This window comes from Lycorma delicatula, chromosome 4 (genome assembly GCF_047948215.1).
Source record: "Lycorma delicatula isolate Av1 chromosome 4, ASM4794821v1, whole genome shotgun sequence".
Lineage (NCBI taxonomy): Eukaryota > Metazoa > Arthropoda > Insecta > Hemiptera > Fulgoridae > Lycorma > Lycorma delicatula.
In genome coordinates, this window is record NC_134458.1 from 45,114,584 (window position 1) to 45,133,770 (window position 19,187).

At 30.5% G+C, this 19,187-nt stretch overlaps 1 protein-coding gene across 1 annotated transcript; it reads right to left on the bottom strand.

The window, feature by feature from the left end:
- Positions 1-772: 772 nt before the first annotated feature.
- On the bottom strand, positions 773-17,098 carry LOC142322841 (integrator complex subunit 12-like). Its single transcript, XM_075361916.1, has 4 exons — positions 16,623-17,098; positions 15,166-15,323; positions 9,201-9,357; positions 773-1,565 (listed from the first exon to the last, which is right to left on the bottom strand). Exons 1-4 carry the CDS (start codon positions 16,815-16,817, stop codon positions 1,347-1,349), a joined length of 729 nt encoding a protein of 242 aa, XP_075218031.1. The 5' UTR covers positions 16,818-17,098; the 3' UTR covers positions 773-1,346.
- Between the last annotated feature and the right edge of the window lie 2,089 nt (positions 17,099-19,187).

The following is a 19,187-nucleotide window of genomic DNA, read 5'->3' on the forward strand; positions in this document are numbered from 1 at the left end:
AGGTGTGTTGACTTATCCTTGTGTTTATATTTATGAATGTGCAATCTTTGCTAAAAACTCAACAAAATATTTCGGCTTACGAAAGGGCCTTATTATACTTTCATTGCCATTGTTAATAAAATATTGAAACATTTTAAAATTCTTCCCACAATTTACTTAAAATTCAATTTAAAGATTTTATTTTACTGAAACAATATTGCTGTCAAAGATATTATATATTTTATATTTCAATATTTTTTTTATGTATTTACATTAATATTATTTCATGGACTTATATTTTATATAATTAATACATATTTTAATCACGTCTTATCTTTTATCTTATAATTTATGTTCTTATATTGACATGATCTATGTAATGTATCACCAATCATTTTATTTATTCACTTTATTTATAATCACTTAAAAATTACTGATGTTTTGAAGCTACTCCACATGCCCTTCAGGAAAGACTGAAAAGATAATGAACTCCAATATTTTATCTATGTTGTTTTTCATGAAGATATTGCAACAGTTATTGAGGAAGAAGATTTGAGCAGTTATTGAGGAAGCTTTGTGAACATCTTGATAAAAATGCATAATTAGTTCTGTGCATTTAATCTTGAAGTTTGATTGTATCATTTCATTTTTTTAATGAGCTTATACCAATTTAAAAAAAAAATATTTTGATTAATTTATTTAATATAAAACAAACATAATTTAAAAGTTCAATAAGTTGTAAGTGGTAATATAATATTTGAATAAATTTCCAGTATTTATAAATGATTATTCTTTATTAAAATTTTTATTTAACTTACTTTGCAGCATCTGTTAAATTTTCCCCTTTCAATGAAAATAATATTATATTTTCTTGAGGCTTATACTGAACAAGATAATGATATTATATAGGTAATACTAAGTTATCATATGCTTGACTTTTAAATCCAGCAATCTTCACTTCTTTTAGTTTTAAAAATAACAATTTCCACAACTTTGTTTCAAAGTCAGGAATCTCTAAATTTCAAACTTAAATTATTTAATTTCAGTGTTACTTACAGTTTGAGATTGTAAATATGTGACTGAAGCAGGAATAAAATGTTAAAAACAAAGAATTTTCTTGATAAATAAATGAGGAAATACCAATACCTTGGAAGTTTTTTAACTGTGGTGTAAAATTACAAACTATGGAGTTGCTGAATTAGATATTGAGCCCCTCCAATATATTAATAAACAAAAAAAAGGAAGCATTTACATGGCAAAGAATAATAAAAAAAAAATTGCATTTTTAAAATAAAAAGTAAACTGAAAGTCCATTACTTTTTGACTAATGTTTGCTACGCACAAAGATAGTTTACAAATTACATAATTTATCTTTTTACTGACTTAAGTAATCGAAATTTGTTGCCTCCAAATGGTTTGTTCACCATAGCATAGGATGTACTTTGTGAACTTGAACGAGATGAATTCGAAGATGATTTTGAGGAAGAACTTTTCGATGTACTGCTACTGGAGTTATTACCACTAGTACTTGTAGAACTTGATCCACTGGATGAAGCTCTGCTGGTTGCAGGAAGTGATGTTGAAGACTGCAAAAATAAATTAAAATAGTCTCAAATCACATTTACTTATATAATGTAATAACAGAGAAATAGTTTCAACTTGACTTAATAAACAAACTATATTCTAGGCGAGACATCCCTTTATGATGCAATGGTTTTACTACACTCAAAACATCTCAAGTAGTATCCAGACAAATTTTAGAAAACAGAGAAGGAAATCAAAAATAAAATGCTAACACTAGAATACTGGAAATCACATTCAACATATCTGTACTCAGTTCCTTTACTTAGTTCCATTACATCAAATCTTTTATTTTATTATTGAAATTATAATTTCTTTCTTTTTCTCTTTTGGAAAATCAGTATGATTGTGTCTTCTATAGCAAAATATTTCAGAGATAAAATAGTCCTCATATTTCATCTCGAGGTAGGATGAATGTGGACGAGCCAAGATCGTCAAGAAGAAAGCTGCTGGCAAGTGAACCATGATTGATCGTTCTGTGTGGGATACCAGTGTGAGAGTCCTGGTCGCCAAAAATGCAAGAGATCTGTTAGAAAGGCTGCAGCACCGAATAGCAATCAGAATTATAAATGGATACAGAATGATATCAGGAGAAGCTGCACTCAAAGTAGTTGATATACCATCACTGGAATTGATAGCTAGGAAGAGGATGGGGTGTGGTGGAGGAGAAGATGTGATAAAGGTGGAAAATACCATAATATGTAAGTGACAGGAAAAATGGGATACTTCTTAAAAGGGAAGGTGGATGTACCGCTTCACCAAAGAGATTAAGCCCCGGCTAGTCAGGAAATGGGGGGAGGTAAACTGTTAGTTTTTGACTGGTCTTGGCTGTTTCAGTTCATATCTCTTCCAGAGCGAAAAGTGACCAAGATGAGGGAAAGGAAGGACTATAAATACTGTGGGGAACAGGATAGCCCAAGATATACAATACAGTTCTACAATGAAAGTGGTGAAAAGAGTTGAATAGATTGCCTAATGCAAGTAGGTCTGCTCCATGAAGATAACACGGTGGCAACATGATTGAGTGTGATAATAAATGAATGGTTGTGACACGATAACTGATAATTAGGAATAACTCAAGAAAAGAAAATTTGAGAATGGCAAAAGTTTGGTTACTGTCCAGTTTGCAAGGCTTGTTTGTCTGTAGCTGGGGGTGGCAATTTATTTTTACTGATATATTTAGTTTCCATTGAGTAAAATAATATAATATATTTGCTTAAACTTGAATAGTATTTAATACGAAAAACAAACTGTAAAATTTTATTATAATCTGAAGTATGGATTCAAGAGTAAATTGCAACTTTTTGCATAAAAATATTATTACATAGGTTATACAAACCAAGATTTAAAAAAATCTAACATATGTAAACATTTCATAAAAATAACAAAATTGCACTCTTATTTGATGATAAACTTTTAACTTTTTTCTGTTCCTTTTCTATTATTTCAAAATTTGTTAGTGTTTGGTTTAGTTCATTATTTTTATTAGGTTTGTCCTCATCATTGTTAACTTGTCCACTAGATATTGGTTTGGTTTTTAGTTCACTTTAAATTTTAATCAATCATTTTGGGTCAGATATTACTTTTATAAAGCACTATGTTGCTATTTATGTGAATAAACTTATATAAACTATAGTATTTAAAAAAAAATTAAATATGAAATCAATTATATTTGAAGAAGGTTCATTTTCATTATCGTTTAAATTTACATCTGCAGTACTAACCATTTTCTGTGTAAATAATTATTATTTATTTTCTTTAATGGCATAATTTAAACTTTTACTTTTTGAAAAACGTATCTAACACTTTTAGATGCTTTATTTTAGTCGATGATTGGAAAAATCTGACATTGAAGAGATTATTTCAAGTTTTACAACTATGGATTGTACATAGATTTACTATATAAGCATGTTTTGATTGTATTTATTACTTCTTGGACAAGTAGTTGCAAAATTCACCTCTGTGAATTAATTCTGATAATTAAATCAGTTGTGTGAAGAAAGTAACAGGAAATCCACTTCTCACTTTCCCACATAAGGCTAGTGTAGGATGCAGATTACCCTTGAGAATGACTTTCCTACTTTTGAAAGTAGCTTGTGTCATGTTAGATTGCCTACAACTATTTTGGTAAGGCACCTAATAAACACATTAAGAATCTAAATATCTTCTCCCAGTGGTGTGTACTTTTCTCCTACATGAATAATGAATTTCAAATATTCATTCAATAAGAATAGTTACCGGAAGAACAAACCAATACTTTCTTTTCTACATTCAAACCAGTACTTTCTACATACAGCTTTATATACCTGTAACATGGCATTTATGTTTTGTTTTATTTACATCCAATTGCAGGTCTCAATTGACATATTGCATCCCATAGCTCTGTATGAAGCAGGAAGTTGATTAACAATATCATGGTAATTGTCAGATTTTTGTTTGCTGAGTAAAGTTTTGCACACGTCTTTAAATGAAGTCCAAGTTGCACTTTCTACGTTATTTAAAATTGAATTAAATACATCATCTTTGACCAACCAATATTCCTTCTTTAATTTTTCCTTCACTTACATTCGGAAATTTCTGCCTGATGTACAATAATCCAGGATTATCCTTCTTCATTGCTTTTACAAAATTTTTCATTAGTCCTAGCTTGATATGGAAAGGGGGTAAAAATATTTTTTTGGGTTCAACTAAGGGCTCATGAATAATATTTTTCCCATCTGGAGTTAAGCTGTGTTATGTTTGTCCCTAGCTTGGCTGTCCCATTCGCAAAGAAGACACATGTAATTAGTATAGCCTAACACAAAATAGTTATAACTTTCAAATCACCACATACGAGGTGTGATCAGAAAATACGGTGAATGAATTTTTATAGCGGCAACTGCCGACGCTACATCCATATGCTGTAATTTGTCCAATAGCGTGATCAACTGAGACAGGCAGGGACAAGTTGTAACACGTTTGAGCTTGCCAGTCAGCTACCAGAGCCGCTAGAGTGAGGTTGTGTTTATCGTGTTTGTCGTGCAACATGGATTTTGAACAACGCATTAACATTAAGTTTTGTTTTAAGTTGCAAAAGAGTTCCTAAGAAGCTCATGAAATGTCAGAATCGGTGTACGGCAATAATGTGGTAACTTTGAAGCCTGTGTACAAGTGGTATGACCGATTTATACATCAAACGGAAATGAGTCTGTTGAAGATGAGCAGCGTGCGGGACGTCCAGTAACCTCATAAACAGTTGAAAATGTGCAAAAAGTGGAAACAATGGTTCGTTTAAACAGGCGAATGACTATTCGAGCTATCGGAAGACCTTAACATCTCGTATGGATCCATTCAAAGCATTTTAACTAATGAATTGCAAATGAGACGAGTGAGTGCAAAATTTGTTCTCAGACTTTTGAGTGATGAACAGAAGGAAAATCGTGTGTCAATTGGCACGGAGTTGAAGGGTTGCCTTCATGCAGATCCGGACTTCATGGCCAAAATTGTAACTGGAGATGAAAGTTGGGTCTATGGCTATGACCCTGAGACCAGAATGCAGAGTTCCCAATGGAAAACCAGTTCATCTCCTCGCCCTAAAAAGGCACGTCAGTCAAAATCCAACATCAAGGTCATGCTCGTTGTTTTTTCGATAGTGAGGACATAGTGCGATCAGAGTTCGTTCCAAGGGGAACAACTGTAAACTCTGAATTTTATAAGGGTGTACTGCTACGTTTGCGAAACAATGTAGGAAGAAAGCGATCAGAAAAATGGACCAATAGCTTCCTTCTTCACCACGACAACGCGCCGTGTCACATCTCGCTTCTCATTTGCGAGTTTTTGGCCGAAAAAAGTGTTCCTGTCTGTCCACATCCGCCATACTCACCGGATTTAGCACCATGCGACTTTTGGCTCTTCCCAAAAATTAAAATTGTGCTTAAAGGAAAACATTTTGACACCATTGCTGACATTGAGAGGACCAAGACCGAGCAGCTGAAAGCCCTTCCGAAATGCCTCCAGTCATGGAGTCAACGTTGGGATAAGTGCATTGCTAGCCAAGGACAGTACTTTGAAGGAGATTAAATCAAATTCTAGGTAACCTTATTACTTTTTTTAATAAAAAATTATTCACCGTATTTTTTGATCACACCTCGTATGTTCCAGCTATATTTTTTATAATTTATTTTTTCAAGAACATCTTTTATCACATCGTATGTCTCTTTCTAATTAATACCATACACAATTGGTATCGAAGGATATTTATTACCATTATGTAGTAGAACCATTTTTAAACTATACTTGGACGAATCTATGAAAAGGCGCCAGCCCTCAGGTTTATGAACTTTTCCTAAGTGCAACATAAACTCATCAATATTTATGCAATACACCAAATTATTTTCATCAATAAAGTACTGAGAAAGTTCTTTTTGTTGGCTTCAAAAGCCTGAAATTTTTGTAATTTCTTGAAGTAAATTCCAACCTTGCAGTGTTGATCCTAGCAGTTCAGCTTGATTTTTTAATAAATTTAAATTCTTAACCAAGTCATTTAATTCATCTTGTGATATAAGATGTAGCTTATTGGTAGATAATTAAAAATCAAAATCAATATTGTCTTCTTCAGTACTGCCTGATTCTTCATCGCTGCTTTCGAAGCACACACATTTTGGCTCAGGAACTGGAATAATTTCACTGTGAGTTACAGACCTGATTGCAGATTGCAGTGAAGGATATTTTATAGTATGTTAAATTTTTTAGAAATTTCAGACACACTTGTTAAACAAAAATAACAATCGTTTACATGATCCTTTGGTTCACACCAAACCACAGGTACACCAAATGGTAAAGCCTTCCATGTATCTTTTAGCCATCCTCTTAAATATACAGAACAATTAGTGCATACTATATGAGGGCCCATGTATTACCCTCATCTCCAATTTTACACTGCAAGTACAAATGATATGCTTTTTTAATTAAAGGTGTAACATTTTTTTTATTTGATTTTACGGTAAACTCACTATACACATAACAAAAAGCACCCACATCAATTATAAAATTTCAAGGCATTATTATAACACTACACTGTTAACAAACCTAAAACAGCAGTAAGTCTGAGCAAAATTAATTCATTCCTAAATCCAGTGCTTAATACAAACAACACAGTTATGTTTTCAGTTACATGTTTTGACCTGCTCAGAAATGATTAATCTTGTACATGAAGACTCAATCTTCAGTATTAGATATACAGGATGTCCCATATACAATGCAACCCATCAATCACTCATCCATGAAATTTCAAAAGTCAAGCTTACTCCCCTACTCGTTACTGAAATGGACTCGTCCAACATCTGAACATAGCGGCGACGCAGTAGAACACTACCGATAGTAACAACAATGCAATCATAACGTTCAGTGTATTGCTAGAGACAAGATGGTGTTTTCGCTAGATGAACGTGTTTTCATTGCTGAGTCGTACTTCAGTACGAAATCAGTGGTTGCAGTGCAAGATTTATTTCGCCATAAGTACCCAGATAAACCAGCTCCTAACAAAACATCAGTATTAAGGTTAGTTGCAAAATTTAGAGAGACTGGTTCTGTTAATAACAAGGAACACAAAAGATCTGCGTCAGTGTTGAATACAGATAAAGTCACTGAAATCAAAGACCGATTACTCGCCTCGCCAAATAAATCGATCAGACGTTTGTCTGCTGAAATTAATTTGTCTAAATCAACTGTTAATCGGGCGACCAAACAATTACAATTACGACCTTATCGCATTCAAACGGTTCATCAACTTCTTGAGCCCGACAAAGAAACACTGCTACAATATTGTCAACGGTTCCGTCGATTTATGCGTGAGGGAATTAATGTTATGGATTCATTATTTTTCACATATGAAGCACGGTTTCATTTGGATGGCTACGTAAACAGCCAAAACAGTAGAATTTGGAGTGCTGAAAATCCCCATGTTTATCACGAAAAACAATTACACCTGGAGAAGTTGGGCGTGTGGTGCGCGATATCGCGGAAGAAAATAATCAGTCCTATTTTTTTTGAGTACACCATTAATGCAGAACGATATCAGGATATTTTATTTCAGTTCATTGCACTCTTGGAAGAGGAAGACAGACACTGCTGGCTACAACATGACGGTGCGACATCGCACTAAGCAGGTTCAACTTCTGATTTCGTTGAGGAATTCTTTGGTAATCGTGTTATCGGTCGAGGCTTGTGGCCACCAAGATCTCCAGATTTGACTGTGGCGGATTTTTTTCTACGGGGTTACCTCAAAGAAAAAGCCTACAGCAACAAACCACAAACACTTGAACAATTGAAAGTCAATATTGAACAAGCTGTATTAAATATCCAGCCACAAACTTTGAAAAAAGTTGCAAGAAAAGCTGTAAAAAGAATCGAAGCTTGTATTCAAGAAGATGGCGGCCACTTCCAACATTTACTCTAAATGTAAGATAATGGATGGTAATAATAAAAATTACATTTACATTTACACATGCCTTTTTATTATTTCAATACCTACCAATATAAGGTTGGGTTGCATTTTATATGGGACACCCTGTATCATAATATGTGATAATGATATGATTTAATTATTTGTCTAGTATTGTTTATTTATACCTTACAAATTATGTTAACATAGTTAAACAATAAAAAATGAGCGAACAAAATACAATATAGGATCTTAAAATGCTAATTATACTTTGAAAAATGAAAAAAATCCTTTAATTAAAATTTAAAAATTTTTCAAAAATGGTGGGTGATAGAAAGATTGAGTTCATATTCGTTTTCAGCATCAAAAACAGATTAAACTCTTGTATCGCATGTTAGGAAACAATAATTATGTTTATCAGTGTAATCAGAAGAGAGAGGATTTCTTTAACAATTCTAAATACCTGCATTTCTGCTGTAAAGCTTTAGATATTTGCAAGTCAGTTCGAGTCAGAATATACTTTGTCAGTATACTCACTTGCAGTACCAGAAAATCATAAGTCTAGAGATAATAAATTCAGTGAAGTGGGATTAGGTTCATGTTGTAGCTAAGAATTATGGTGAAAATATCAGTATTCCAGTATCATTATTGAATAACTCATAACTGATAATCATTTAATTCATTTCTAACTTTAAAAATAAAAGACAATAAATAATACACTATATTTGGAAAAAAGGTTCAATATCAAAGAACTCTCATTACACAAACGTGCTTAAAATTAAATTTGCTTAAAATGGTTATCTATAATCATCTAACAAAACAACTAGTAAAGTAGAAAATCTCTAATAAAAAGTATTGAATTTTAAATAATAATGTGCATTTACACATTTAGCTAATAAGTGCTTCTATTTAAAAACATATGAAGAGTCAATTGTAAAAATGTTGTATAAACTGACATTCTACTTTTATGACAAAAATAACTTTCTGGATAAAATATTTGACAGAGCTATGTTAATTGTTTTTTATTTTTAAAAAATTAAAAATTTCTGTACCACAAAATTATATGACAAAGTAAATAATTTGGTGCTTATCTTAACTATTACAGGCTTCCAAACCAACTACTACTTTACTAAGAATTCTTATTTTTAATTTTCAAATATAAACTTATAATGGATATTACTTTTACTTGGACATATCAAATTATTCTAACTATATTTACCATTTTACTTGATCCCTTGCTGCAACTGCTACAATACCAAACAAACCGTGGATCATTTACATCTGCATCTATTGGTGGAGTAGCACAGTTCTGATGATACAAATTATGGCAGTCCATGCACTCAACTATTCGGTTCCGTGGAGAAGTTCCAACATTTCTGATAAAATATACACAACAAAAATTAATGTATACCGACACAAATTGTTATTACAACACTAACACAGAACTGATAAAAAATGGCCGTTCAAAATACCTGGGCTTTTATATTGGTACAGATCACTACTGAGATTATAAAGGTTATTGTGACATAATGTTTAATTAAGCTAAAATATTTCAATGCAACTTAATAATCTAATTTAGTAAGGTCTAGCCACACTCTGAACATTCACCACAGACGTTACAGCAGTATCACTATACAGAAATATTACAATAAAACAATTCAATATACAGTCCTTTAGCACAATAGAATTACTGTATCTGACAAAGGAATAAATGCAATCAGCTACTTCATTTCTTTTAAACTACTTTTAATAAATTAATTTTAACATTCGCTCTGCAATATTTTGTTGCAGAGTTCTGTAAAAGGTGTGATTCCTTGTGTTTTAATTTTATAATTCATCTACCTAAATTTCATGTCTCAGCCTCACATACGATTTAATATCGCACATTATTTCATGCACCAGACAGATCTTAATGACAATGATGATGTTACAGCTGTATCATTTCACTATAGAAATAACACAATAAAACAATCCTCCATTACCTATGTTTGAAAAAACAAGTCTTTTTTTCTTCTTAACTCCATTATAGAAAATTTTAAAAGAAAACAATATATACCAGAGACCATGTAGTTACATTGTATCAATTAATTAAACCTTAAGAGAAGCTCCAAAATATTTGTTACCAAAAAATAACATGAATCTCTTATTTCAGAAGTGATACACAGGTATGCAATCAGCCTGAATATAGAATACAAAGTGCATACAATAATATTTTCATCTAAAAACAACAAAGAGCTAGCAATTGAGAACTGAAAAAATGTAAATGATTATTTTTTGAAAGCATATCTTAGATATGGAAAATAAGGTGATAAAAAATTATGGGATATTAGATGAACAATAGCTGCAATCACAGGTGGTACAATAGACTCCCTATTAAATAACTCAGTCATGATGGATAGGCAGTCAGTTAAACAAAAAATTCAGTTAAATCAGAATTATTTTTCTATTAATAATTGTTATAATAAGTAGCATTCTAAAACTATCAAGGATGATAGCAGTTTAATGTACTGCATCAAGCTTAATCCATTACATAATTTTGAGGGTGGAACCATACAAAAACTTTCGAGCTTGATAGACTAATCTGAATAAATTTGAATTTAAACTTCATTTAAAAGTTCCTGTTGTAAGTTAAATGGTTGTACTGGTAAATATAATGTACTATATGATCAATCATGTTTCCCTCTATTCATGTCAATTCCAAATATAAAACTGCTCTACTTTTTTTTTCAGCAACAATATACAATGATGGACTTGAGTATTATTTTCTGCCTTTCTTAGCAGTGCCGCTCAACATTTACAGGTTATGTGTTTCGGAGTACCTCCATTCCAAAGCTACTTTTAGCACTGAGTCTTCCTGAATTGAGATCATTGAATAAAGAGCAATGATAATCCTCCACTCCCCATCCCTACAGTCTTGGCCTCTCCTGATTTATCCCTTCTGCTCTAATGGTTCTATAATTTCTTGAAACTAATTCTTTTGATTCTTTATTTTAATAATTTTAAATATTACATCGTACTGAATGTTTATTTATTTACATTTTTTCTAGAATAATGTAAATTTTCCTTTTTCTGCATAATGTAATATTTTCTTGGATTTTATCATTTCACTGGGAATATATCCTTTTTCTATTAAATGTGTTGCATAATTTGAATGCTTTCTCTCATATTTATATGATCTTATATGTTTACTAAATCAATCTTGTTTTAAATTTTTTTCCTGTTTGTCTTATACACAATCACATTTTATTTTGGTTTACTCCATTATTGTAGTACTTGTCTATTTTTGCTGTATTATTTCTATATTAATTCATGATGGTATTATTTGTGATAAATGCTAAATTTCTGTTATATTTCTTTAAAAAATCCTTTAGTTTATATATTAGTTTTCCCACGAACGTAAATTTTGCCCATTTTCATTTTTCTTCCTTTGACCTACTGTCGTTCCTTTTTTCCTTTTATCTTTTGAAATAGTATCCTTATTATTCTTTTTTCATAATCATTATTCACTGCTATTTGAAAGATAATATCTAGTTCTTTTCTGCATTCCACTTTACTTAACGATAAACTGATTACTCTATTGAACATATTTCTAAATGCATCTAATTTATGTTCCCGTGGGCTAGATTTTGCATTAATAATGTTATCTGTATATGTGGAATTTCTATATATGCCAAATTCTAGTTTCTCTAATCTTATTTTCAAATCTAAAAAGTTTATCTTATTGCTTTCTTCTTTTTCCATGTAAACTTCAAATTTTATGTATTTTGTTAATTTCTTTTAAAAATAAATTTCCTTTATTTCCATTTTTATCCTTTACTATTATGAGTACGTTATCCACTTAACTTACAAATTATAAACATAATAATAAAAATAATAATTTAATTATTAATTAAATTTTTTTCATAATTTTCTAATATCCTCTATGTATCTTTTTCTTCTATATACTGAATAAAAATTTGCTTAAAATTCCTGACAGAGTTTCCCATTCTCAGTCAGTCTTGTGATGTATAAATTTTGTTATTGAATTTAAACTGGTTTTGGTCTAAGATAACTCTCAATGTGTCTACAATTTCTTTGTTCAGACTTCAATTACTATTTATTTCTTTTAATTTATCTTCCAAAATTTTAATTAAAAAAATATTAAAATTATTCCAAAGTTAAAATAGCAGTGATTAATGATTAAAAAGGAATAATAAGGAAACTATTTCAAAAGATACAAAAAGACAATAGGCCAAAAGAAGAAAAATGAAAATGAGCAAAATTTTCAATCAAGGGAAAAGAAATATACAAACTAAGGAATTATTTTTAAGAAATACAACATTTACCATAAATCATACCATCAGGAATAGATTTAGAGATCATATAGAAGAAAACAACAATTACAACAAAAATGGAGTATACAAAAAAAATGTGATTGTAATGTGATGTGTACAAGACAAAAATTTTAAATAAGATTTAATGAATACATCAGTTCATATAAATAGAAAAAAGATTCACATTATGCAAAATTTACATTCATGGGAAAAGAGTATATAAACTAAGAGTTTTTTTTAAAAGAAATATAACATAAATGTAGCATTTATCATAAATAATACCATCAGGAATAAATTTAGAAATAATGTAGAAGAAAAAGACAAGTACAACAATTTTGGAAAAAACCAAAATAAAATGCGATTCCAAGAAAATATTACATTATTTTCTTGGATTTCCTTGTACATTGACCGAGTCTATATTTGTTCATTAATTATCTCCTGTTCTTTTAGCTTTAGCTTGAATATTTCCATTTTTCTAGAATATAAATCACGTTTAAATATTCTAGAAAAATGGAAATATTCAAGCTACAAGTAAAAGAACATGAGATAATTAATGAACAGATAAATATTCAATCAGTGTAATATTTAAAAATTTTAAACTGTTAAAATAAAGAATGAAAAAGATTAGTTTTAAGAAACTGTATAACCAATACAGCAGGAGGAACAAATCAGAAGAGGCCATGACAGTAGGGATGGGGAGTGGAAGGAGCTATTCATTTGACAATTCCAGTTCAGGAAGATTCAGTGCTAAAAGTAGCTTTGAGAATAGACGTACTCTGAAATGCATCACCTATGAATGTTGAGTGACAATTCTAGGAATGACAAAAAATAACACTGAAATAAATTATGATAATCCTATTAGAAATGTAAAATATTATGAAAATGTACAATTATTTAACAGCAGTGACCGAGACTTCTTTATTAACAAAGCTAAATATTTTTTTAACTTGTTTTTATTGTGTAAAAGGCTTGAAAATCTATTTATTTTGTGCATTTCAAGTAATCTGCTTAATTAAACAAAAAAAAGTTAGTTATTTGTAAACAAACTATTTTAGCAATTGTCCATACTTATTTAAGAAACATATTTTAAAATAAGAAACCTATAGTCAATAGTAAGTCCTGTTTCAGAATATTTTAACAAATAAGATTTGAACTATTTGTAGGTATGCAATACTCATTAAAAAAGGACTATAAGCCCCACCATTTTCTGGAAAAAACCATCTGAATGATCCAATACATATCAGATAAAATTTGACATAATTTTAATCAATTTATATAACTATGAAAGAATATGTCTTGGTTAAGTATCTCTGTTCTTGAACTCTGTGTTTACAACAAATGAATAGTAATTTAAATATTTAAAATTTTATTTCCCCTTTTGACTTTATATATAAAATAACTGGTATAAATTAACAGTAAATTATTCCTACAGATTTCAGTGAATTCCCATTTATTTTTATTTACAAAAAGCTTGTGATCTTTGACTATAGAAAATCATTAGACTGTTGTACCACGTAATAAATCAGTTCTTAGAAATCTATCACACCTCAGTGTGCTGTATTTTAATTTCCACTTTTGAGTCTTCACATGCATTTTATTATTAATCTAATTTCTACTTGCTGTAGCTTCAATAATTTTGTTGTCATTCATAATCTAAATTTTTTAATAGAACATCACCGACATATCTATTTTTCCATATCACCTGTACTTAATAGTGCCTATTCTTTATAGTTCAGCAAATCAATTAAAAAATCTATACTTTTAATTTCATTACCTGAATTTTATATTTCATCCACAACAATGCTGCCATCTAGTAGCATTATTCATAAATATTTTAACATAACATTTCCTATACTAAACACACAAGTTTAACTTTTTTAATAGAAAATTTAATATTTGAATTAAACATTACATACTGGGGTTTAAATATCGTTTATAATAATGATAACAACTGTGTACTGTATCTTAAGGGTTAAATCACTGGTCAGTCGGTTGAACAGGGAACTATAACATGTACTTCAGTATAATAGTATAAAGTAAAACCTAGTTGCTAAGGGTTAAGTGATATAATGATTACATTTAACAACTTGCAACATCATTCCTACCCAGATCTCATTAAAAATTAACTAATTAATATACTATTTAACTGATATAATTAGCTTGGGTCATGAGTTGCTAACACTTTGGTTATTGATAAAAATATCATTGTTATTATTAATAACTGGAGTATTTGTTTACTAATGGAGGGCTGAATCACTGCATTTTTTCTACATTATACTAACAGTGACATCAGTTGCATTATATACAGTTTTCATTAATGTAAATGACCACAGCATTACAATGCACCAGTCTTTATCTACTTCATAATCTCATCCTACTGTAAATTAAAAGAAGATAATGGTAATAAAACTGCTTATAATATCAGTATTGAAAGAACCATGAGTAAACATTAAAGACTATTATTTCAAATTCAAAAATGCATTTCCCATTTCATTCTATATAATCATCCTAACTGGATGCTAACAGTGAATTTGTAAACAGTTGAAAATGAATATTTGGAGTTTGCTGAACACCAAAGAAATAGCCATTAGGCTGTTGTAATAAAATTGTATTTTATTGGAAAAATACATTATGTGCAAAAGGCTATAACTTGAAATTATATTACAGTGATCACATACAGTAGTGCTGTAATGTGATGGATACAATTTCCCAATAGTCACATTCAGTCAAACATATTATATTAAACTAATATCATATTGCTAGACTGGTCCTCCTACTAAAAGACCTTAGTACTGTTACTATTAAAATATGACAAGAAAGATAAATCTTAACATAATAATACTATACACATTCAATTAAAAAATCTTTTACCTGCAAATGACACATAAATTTTCCTCTAATATTTCCAAAGTTAGATCTTCACTATCACCACCAGAACTTTCTGTTTCAAAAGTTAAAGCTGGAGAACTAGAACTTGACTTACAACTATCACCAGATCTTATTTTTTTGAAAGGCACTTCATCAGAGTACTGAAAATTAAATGCTAACAATTAGGTAAATAATTCATTTAATAAAATAAACATTTTACATATATCAAATATAATTTCTTTAATAAGCCAGGTATTCTTAAAAACTTAACTAATTTTATGAAATAATATCTTTACTGTATATTCACATTGTAAAAATATTGTTAAAAATATTATTTTTATGTTCAATTTGGACAAAACTAAAGTCTTAACACAATGAAAAATATCTAGGCGTTTCTCTTGGCTACTATTGCAGCTAAGATAAATTACTCCCTTCAATTAAAATTGTTTACACTCCAAGCAGTAAATTGTTTACAGGCAGTAAACTGCCTGCCTTACCCAGGACTATCATTATCTTACCCGTTAGTGGCATGGCTATTAAATTATAGATCTTCATTATGTTACCCACTCCCCTTTCCTAAGCCTTGATCCCTTCTGCCTCATTAATGTTTTAGTGTAGGTTTGACCCAACCAGATTCTCCATTCTTCGGTTGTCAAAACCTGAAGACCGAGTAGATCCTTGGTATCTGGTAGGAAACCTCCCTATGAACCGACTCAAAACTCTCTTTCCTGTCCAGTGGCTGCAAAGCAAGCCTAATCCTAATGGTAAAAGCATACATTTGGTAAAGCCAAACCATCAGTTTTATTGTTGCTTTACAGATAAAACATCAAATTATAAACTATTTTACACAACATCACATAATGTTAATTCTGTTTAAACTTGCATATTTATATACAATAATAAACAATAACAAAACACTCATATTTACAATTAATACAATTTGAAATAGAAAATAAAATACATGTAAGTTATAACTATTGATAAAATAATAACTCAATCACTTTTTAAACAACTGAAAATATTGCAAGATATTTTTAGTCACTTCACAATAGCACTGCAAATTTCCATTAGCAATTGGAGATTTTGAAGGATAGTAATAAATATTTTATCATGCAGATCAGAAAATAAATAACTAAGACTATCAATAAAAGACACTTTAGAATAAACTAAGTAAACAATCATAAAAACATTTTCTTTCTACTGAATAAATTACTGCAAACATTTGCCACAAAATACTATTTTGGGGATAAAATTCTATTAACATTTTCAGAAATGCAAAAAATAATAATAAAACCATATCATTTCAATAAAAAAACTCCTTGTTTATTTCTTGCTGAAAATAAAAACCTAATAAAGCCCTTACATTACTGAATGCAGTATTCCAAAATTATAATACAAAAATCAGAAAAAATAATGCTTAAAAATACATCAGACAAAAAATTACATGCTAGTTTACTAACAGAACTTGAGGTCTTCCGTTTTACTGTAATACTGGAGACGGCTAAATTGGCCACTGCTTGAGCTTTCCTAGCCCCGTACTTGAGTCTAATGGATTCCTCTAGTATTGCTCTCAACTGCTCACAAGAATCTTCATCATTTGAAAGTAATAATTTAATAGACCTCGCAATGTATGGCTCAACTTCACTTTGACTCATTATTATTAATCTTGTAAATAATGTTAAATAACTGTAACTAGCAAGATAATAAAAAGATCTAAAATCACAGCTGCTTTATGAAGACACTTGAGAGCTACATAACCTCACTACGATAGAATTAGATATAAATACTGTATCAAAATACAAATTTCGATAAAGCGTAAGGTTTAGTTAACTAATATTCATGAACGTAAATTCCGCAACAGTATTTTGGTGAATTAAAGCTATTACAAAAACAGTCTATTTGTTAATATCACATAACGAAACCTCAACAGCAACACCCATGCTACAACCAAAAAACAGCGGTCTAGCTGGGTTCAGTAACACCTGACCATGTTGTTAACTTGAAGAATCAGAATTATCGTGCATAAAAAATATATAACGAAAAATCATTATCATAACTATTATAATTAGATATTTATTTCAGTTTGTAAAACTATAGCTAAAATAACCAGGAGGTATGGTAAAAGAAGATTGAAATAATATACCATTTAATGGAGACACATATAAATCAGGATTTATGTAACACTGTTACATTTAAAATATTTTTTCATTATAGTATTATGTTTAAATATCTTCAGTCGTACCGGTATTGAAGTTTTATCTTAGAAATTTCAAATTAATTTTTTTACGATTTAATTTCAGCAATAAACAGTCTACAGCTAAGTCAGAAATTACAGTTTAGTCTTTCCTTGAAAATATTGATTTGAAATTATAACGAAATAAAATCGTAAGGGCATGTATTGCGTTTGTGCGCAAGTCACTCACATTAGAAGTCTTTAACTTGTAATTAACGTAACTATGCTTCAATCTATAGTAGCGCTTAAAAGACTGTCGTTCGCAAATTACGTTCAGGACCATTGTTGGATAAGAAATATATTTCTCGCAATAATTACACCTATTAGTGATGGCAGGAACTATAACTAACATAAAATGTTATCTAAACTTAAGCTCTTTATATATGACCGGAACATATGCCTAAACATATTCAGTCTAAGCTTTGATAGGACGAACTGAAAGATAGATAACAGACAATGATATTCGTTTCTTGTTGTCTTAAAAACAATTTTATATGGCATTAAATATAAACGACTTCAATTCATCACAGGATCCTGGCATAATTTTAACTCAAAGAAACTTATGGTCGCATAATGGTTCAGTTCGGTAACTTGCAGTCTTGGTCCAGTAAATAATGTTTGGTTGTCGCGTAAGGTATCACCTTAAGGTAAGGTATATCTTACCTTATAAGTCGATGTGCCAGTCTCTAAATTTATCGGACTTTTTTTTTATCATACGTCACACTTATCCTTGTATGCCTATTGTAACTCATTTTGTACAGCTTCACGTCCTTTAAATTTGCTACCTCAGTAACAGACTTCAATAAGTAATAACGTCATATCACCAAACTGCTCAGCAGTCTAGTCAAAATTTCTGACGGTTTGAGGTCCACATTCGTGAGAAATTTCACAATACGTTGAGTCGATGGAACCTCCTCCTCTAACATGATGCTACAGACCGAAGAGTTCGCGAATGCCGAAGCGGTGGGTCGTTCAGCCCCTTTCAACATATCCACGGACAATATTCCTCGGCGCAAGCCTTACCATGTTTTACGCGAGCCGTTTAGACAAAAATCCTGTTTATGCTTGACTGACCCTAGTAATTAGAAGATTCTTCCATTAGTATGCTACTTCAGTTACATATTTGATTAATTTCATTCAGAGATGAGGATAATTTAATAAACATAGTTTGTTTACTTTTCATCAGTTATCTTCAGGCTGAAGTAACCAATTTTTATGAAACCGAGACTTCTGAATGTGGGTCACTGGAGCATAACTCTTTAATCTTCTCCGTTATGTGTCACCATTTTGGTGAGGGACTAATTAACAATGAGGTGCAATTAATTAAACCCTAAATCATTTGCAATAATTAATTTATTTATACGGTAAATAATGATACATAACGGAGAAGAGGATCTGTCATCAGTTTAATAGCTATAGCAATTAACAGTCATTTTTACACTAAGACATCGTTTCCCGTTGTAATAATAAAACTACAGTTGTGTTTTACTTCCAGATTCTGTGTCAGGCCTACTTCTCATTTTTAGTGTTGTGTGTTTTGTACTGTTGTATTTATGAATTTCATTCTTTTAATCGAGTGTTCAAGACGAAGACACCGCAATATGCTTTCTTCAGGAACATTGTATTTTAAGTAATCCGAGTTGTGATCGCGGTCATACTATTTTAAGGACGGGTTTACGAGATCGATGGACTTATTCAAAGAAGACTGCAGACAATATAAACAATTAAGAAGCAACACGTTTTTAGGGTTTATTGCAAACCACAATAAGTTTTAAGGGGAAGTAATTGACGT

Excerpts from the sequence above, each read along its gene's own strand:
- LOC142322841 (XM_075361916.1), bottom strand. The coding sequence starts at position 16,817 with ATGAGTCAAAGTGAAGTTGAGCCATACATTGCGAGGTCTATTAAATTA. Across the intron at positions 15,324-16,622 it reads AACGGAAGACCTCAAGTTCT|TACTCTGATGAAGTGCCTTT; the intron begins GTTAGTAAACTA and ends TTTAATTTTCAG. Across the intron at positions 1,566-9,200 it reads GCAAGGGATCAAGTAAAATG|TCTTCAACATCACTTCCTGC; the intron begins GTAAATATAGTT and ends TTATTTTTGCAG.